This window comes from Notolepis coatsorum (assembly GCF_963971535.1).
Source record: "Notolepis coatsorum genome assembly, chromosome: 17".
Lineage (NCBI taxonomy): Eukaryota > Metazoa > Chordata > Actinopteri > Aulopiformes > Paralepididae > Notolepis > Notolepis coatsorum.
Window position 1 is genome coordinate 9,320,507 of NC_140181.1, and position 6,000 is coordinate 9,326,506.

The following is a 6,000-nucleotide window of genomic DNA, read 5'->3' on the forward strand; positions in this document are numbered from 1 at the left end:
AAAACACTTTTTTATGATAATCAAATAAAGAGCTATTTTCCAAAACGTTTTTATTTTTTTACTTTTGTAACTTATTTTCAGAAATTAGATATTTTGAAACTATTTAAAATAGTTAAATATATATATAATATATAAAAAAAAAAAGAAAAAAAAAAGAAAAGAAAAAATAATATTTTTTTTAATATCGGCCCTATCTTGATATCGGACAGATACCGATGTGTAAAAAAAAACTGCCATATCGGCCGATATTATATCGGCGGCCGATATATCGTGCATCACTACCTGTGATGGATGTTGACGTCGTCCATCTGACGGAAGAGGACGCGCAGAGGACGCGCGGGAGGGAACGTGCACCGGGGGGGCTGCCCAGCGTCACACCGTCCCGTTTCTGTCACAGACAAGTGTTTCTTTAATAATAAACTTTATTTGTATTATAGCACTTTTCATAAAGAAGTTGCAGTTCCAAGTGCTTCACAACAGTAAAAAAAAATACAGGCATAAAGCGAGCATGAAAAAAGATAGAGGGGTAGTAGCAAGGTAAGGTAAATCACAGTGTTTCACATTAGGATCTAGCATCATCCCAATAGGCCGTTCTGTTTACAGTTTCAAATTTACATTCAAGTTTGCTTTTATTTGTCATGTACATTACAGTGAAATGCTTGGTTCTGTATGAGCCCCTAAGAATGTGTTTCATACAGTAAAAAAAAGAAAGTAAGTAAAAGAGGAATAACACTATACAATATACAAACTAAAGTACAACCTAAGTAACAATGAAGTAAAAATGCAGACAATGAGGTACAACATTTTTATATATATATATAAAGGCAAGGTGCAAAATGCAAATGAGGTATGGATGCAGTGCAAATCTCTTTAATAAATAGATACATATCGATGTAGTGTTAGTGTCTAAAGTGAGTGTTTTTATCAAATATATTTTATACATAAAACAGGGCAAACACAACACAGCAACAACAACAACAAGACACCACAATACCACAACAACAACAACAACAACAATAATGACTCAGCAATCATAAAAAAGAAACATAAAAATCAACTAAATAAGATAAGATAAGATAAGATATTCCTTTATTGATCCCCTTGGGGAAATTCAGGCATCATAGCAGCATGGGGGGGAGGGGGGGTACAGGTAGTAAAACAACACAGTATACAGTCAGGTAGTAAAAAACAACACAGGCAGTGTAAACAATTTGATCAATATGGTCAATATAATTTACTATCTGACTAGCTGAGGAATATTCACATTATTCACAGTGTCACATAAGGTGCAGTATGCATGAGGTAGTGTTATAATTTACTATCTACTGAGTATACATTATTCACAGTATCACGGTATCCACTGAAATATACATTATTCACAGTATCACAGTATCCACATAGGGTGCAGTAAGCCTAAGGTAGTGTAGGTTGTCCTCCTTGGGTTCCTATAAGTCCCAGGTCAATGTCTGGTAGCAGTCGCTGTCGCTGCCCCCTGTTGTGGAGCCTGGAGGCCGCTAGTCGCTGCCCACTGTTGTGGAGCCTGGAGGCTGCTAGTCGCTGCCCCCTGTTATGGAGCCTGGAGGCTGCTAGTCGCTGCCCACTGTTGTGGAGCCTGGAGGCTGCTAGTCGCTGCCCCTGTTGTGGAGCCTGGAGGCCGCTAGTCGCTGCCCCCTGTTGTGGAGCCTGGAGGCTGCTAGTCGCTGCCCCCTGTTGTGGAGCCTGGAGGCTGCTAGTCGCTGCCCACTGTTGTGGAGCCTGGAGGCCGCTAGTCGCTGCCCCCTGTTGTGGAGCCTGGAGGCCGCTAGTCGCTGCCCCCTGTTGTGGAGCCTGGAGGCCGCTAGTCGCTGCCCCCTGTTGTGGAGCCTGATGGCCGCTGGTATGAAGGACTGTCCGAGGCGGTTAGTTGAGTGTCGGGGGGGAATGAGTCTGTGGCTGAACGAGCTTCTCATCTTGACTAGCTTGTCGTAGAGGGGGTGGTAGGGGTTCTCCATGATGGCAGCCAGCTTCCTTATCATCCCCCTCTCTACCATCACCATCAAATACTATTACAGACACCACAAAAGACACTCCCACGCCCCCACGCCCCCACCCCCCCCAGGACCAACACCCCAACCGGTGAGTGTTTGTTTAAAACGAGACGTGTTGATGTTACGTAGATGGGTGGGTTGATGTTACATTCACTCTGTAGCGGCGGCCGGGACATCGAGGACGTCACAGCGAGAGGAAAACGGGATATTAACTAAACCCTTTAGGGTTGCCTGCATTTTACAAGCTTTCTCATGATTAGTAGAAAGAGGATTGTTGCTTTGTACATTTTGGACTACGGTGACGGTGATTTATAGGCATTCTGCAGCTTCAACTCTTCAACTCCTCTGGACTCTGTCCATCATTCTGCCCTCAGATTTATTATTACTGGTGACTGGTCATATGATACTCAGCACTGTGTCCTTTATGAAAAGGTTGGATGGCCTTCTCTGGTTGAAAGGCAAAGGCCTAATTATCATTGTTATTTGTTTATTATTTATGAAGCCCTTATTGGTAAGCGTCCCCCTTACATCACAACACTGTTGGAATGGAATATTGGAAACGGTTCTACACATTAAAATGACTGGTTGGTTCTTAGCGGGTTCCTCCGGTTTGCTCTGAACTAGGAAAAACTGCTTTTTCATTTGATGCTATTGCTTCCAACACCTGGAATGCCCTCCGACTGACTCTGAGGCTGAAGGTTCTTCCTTCTTTTGCTGCACTACCAAAGCTACCTAGCATGTCCTATATGCTCTGTAAATAACTATGTACAGATACCGAGATGTCACACCATGTTACCTGTTACCTGTTTATTGCACAATGTTGTTTGTTTATTGGATTCTATTATATGTTGTACCACTGTATTGCACATCGTTGCGGGCAAGACCACCCGCATTTCATTGTATACTTGTATGCCGTGACAATTAAAACTCTTGACTCTTGACTTGACTTGACTCTATGATCTCTGACCACTACTGTGTGTTGACTTGTAACTGTCTTAGCTGATTTTGATTGTTTATTTATTGTGCCTATATGTGTGAAATTGCTGATAAACTATGTCTTGTTTTATAAGCTTGTCACCGCTGTAAATTAGGGGAACTTCAGTGTCTCACAAGTTGAAATAAAGGTTTGAAATTAAATTAAATGAAAATGTATTGGGGGAGGATGGAAGTTGTCCTTCCAAACAGTGGGACCTGACACCTCATTGTGACACAACATTTTTTTTGTTATTTAATGTTTAACTAATTTGTGTTATCATTCTAAATTGTGACCTGTCCTGTCTAAATGTTTAGATGTTGAGCGATTTGCAGTGTCTAATTTCCCACGGGATAATAAAAGTATTTCTATTATATTCTATTCTATCTATATTTTGTTTTCAGCTAGGCTCACGTTAATTTGAGTGATTGGCAAATATAAATCTGGGCACACGTTGAATTTGGTTGAATTCAAAAGCAACCCGCATCAAAAGAGAGTGTGTTGCTGTATGATTAATTGAAAATGGGGGACCCTGATGTAAACAAGACAAAAGTCTTTCTCTGGTCTGCATCCCCTTAACAATTGTATGTATTGAGCTGTACTGTACCCAATCTGCAATCTGTTAATAAAGTTTTCAATCAATCAATCAATCAATGGGGGGCGTGGCACTGTTTACATACTTTACTATCAAAACAACAACAAGTGTCAGCCCGCTGGCGTGGCTAACGTTAGCTAGTTCGCCAGGGTTAGCTGACAGTCTGATTCATTATTAAGACAGCCGGGGATTCCACAATGACATCAATTATTATCTGTGGCTGAGAAATGGCAACGTTACCTGAATAATGTGTCAAATAATGACGATATCTGCGGAGTCTAATAATGAAGTCGCATGTATTGGCTCTCACCACTGGGGCTAACGTTAGCAGCTAACTTAGCTAGCTTGCCCACAACTGGATAAATACTCAAAAGTTAAGCTACCAAGGAGCAGAGCTTAACGATAATTTCCAGTAGCGAGTGTTATTGCTGATTCAAACGCTTACCTGTTATGAAGTCGTTTAATAACACATGTATTCAGTGTTCATCAGCTAGCCATAGCTAAAGGGAGGTAAAAACTTGTTGTGAAAGTACAGATCGGCGCTTCCTAGTGACGTCAGAGACAACTACGCCTATCAAAGGTAGCCTTGAGAAAAGGGTGACACGCTTTCGACCAATCCCTTCTCTCTCAACCCGTGTGTGCCTGCGCGTGTGTGTGCGTGTGCTTGTGTGTGTGCGTGCGTGCTTGTGTGTGTGCGCGTGTGTGTGCGTGTGTGTATGATGTGATAAATCATGTTTCCCTTCCCCCCATTAAGAAATAAACCATACCATACACCATACTTCAGGACTTCAGGAAGTGTGAATAATATGAATAATATTTCTCTCATCCTGGGTCATGGCTAAAAGGAATGATGTTGGAATGCATTATAACTTACAAAATTGATGACCACACACACAACACATTTTTTTTTTAAATATCTATTGAGGTTAAGGTTGGGGTGTGATATCTCCTGTGAGGTTATGGTAAGGGTGAAAAATCTATTAAATGTGGAAACCTTCTAGTCATGACACTCTGGCCCTGGAACTCATGTAAGCATATTATCTGTGTGTGTGTGTGTGTGTGTGTGTGTGTGTGTGTGTGTGTGTGTGTGTGTGTGTGTGTGTGTGTGTGTGTGTGTGTGTGTGTGTGTGTGTGTGTGTGTGTGTGTGTGTGTGTGTGTGTGTGTGTGTGTGTGTGTGTGTGTGTGTGTGTGTGTGTGTGTGTGTGTGTGTGTGTGTGTGTGTGTGTGCGTGCGTGCGTGCGTGCGTGTGCGTGCGTGTGTAATTTTGAGTCTCAACTCAGCTTTTAAGGAACACTGTGGTATATGTATTTCAATCACTCCCACCTTGTTTCTCCATCAGTTCACAGAGTGTGTTCTATTTCTACAGACCATAATAAGCTCAGAGACACCGATGGAGCTCATGAGCTGCCCTGATTCGTGCAGCGAGAGCGCGAGAGAGAGAGAGAGAGAGAGAGAGACGGCAACGGTCAGCCAGCTTCAGTGACCTGGAAGGAATGCCACCCGACAACAGCAGGTTCGACAGAGCAGTCAGTCCGCGTTGTGGCTCTTTCCTGGATATCGTGGACTCTGTGAACTGTAGGTTTTGTAAATAGATACCAGGAAGACAGTGGCTCAGGAGGTAGAGCAGGCGTCTGGTATAGTCGGAAGGTTCCCGGTTTGATTCCCGCTCCTCCCAGGCGGTGTGTCAAAGTGTCCTTGAGCAAAGACACTTAACCCCTAACTGCTCCCGATGAGCAGGTCGGCACCTTGCCTCCGCCGTCGGTGTGTGAGCGTGTGAGTGAATGGGTACAAATGTGAGGAACAAATTGTAAAGCGCTTTGGATAAAAGAGATATATAAATGCAGCCATTTACCACTTTACCATTTAATAACCAACGGATTCGACAGAGCAGTCCGCTTGTGGCTCTTTCGTGGATATCGTGGACTCTGTGTGCACTGTAGGTTTTGTAAATAGATACCAGGGACATTGTGTGACTGAGCCAAGCGTGGGGGGAGGAGGGAGAGGTCGAGGAAGTGATGGAGGAAGAGAAGTGGCGAGGAAGAGCGTTGTTGGAGGAAAAATGGATATGCCGGGCGGTGTGGAAAAAGAGTCCCCACTGGTCTGGCTTGCCTCTCGCAGAGCGCTCTCCTGACAGAACATGTGTGGAAACAAGCCCATGCAGCGAGGTCTCTCGCGCTGCTGGTGTTGCTACAGCAGGTTGATGGGAACACAAGACGACAGCAGGTGGTTTCTGCTCCCCTTGCCAAGATTAATCACCCCTAATCAGAACACCAGACCACTGACAGCCAGGCAGGTCTCAGTCTCGCCTGGTTCCGGCCGGGACTGTAGGTCTGGGTATGGGGGGGGGGGGGGGTTGTCTTAGAACACACAACAACTGTGCTCCGATATATCACTTTATATGTTT

General features: G+C 43.9%; 1 protein-coding gene across 1 annotated transcript in view; it reads right to left on the bottom strand.

Annotated features, from left to right (window-relative positions):
• Window positions 1-4,137, bottom strand: part of LOC311243455 (SPRY domain-containing protein 3-like) — a gene marked incomplete at its 3' end in the record, with an annotated part of 56,908 nt that extends 52,771 nt beyond the window's left edge. Inside the window, exons 1-2 of the mRNA XM_084332688.1 lie at window positions 4,041-4,137; window positions 283-388 (exon numbers count right to left, since the gene is read on the bottom strand). Coding sequence (XP_084188814.1) covers window positions 283-308 — 26 coding nt within the window. The 5' untranslated portion in view covers window positions 309-388; window positions 4,041-4,137. The remainder of the gene's footprint in view (window positions 1-282; window positions 389-4,040) is intronic.
• Window positions 4,138-6,000: the final 1,863 nt, after the last annotated feature.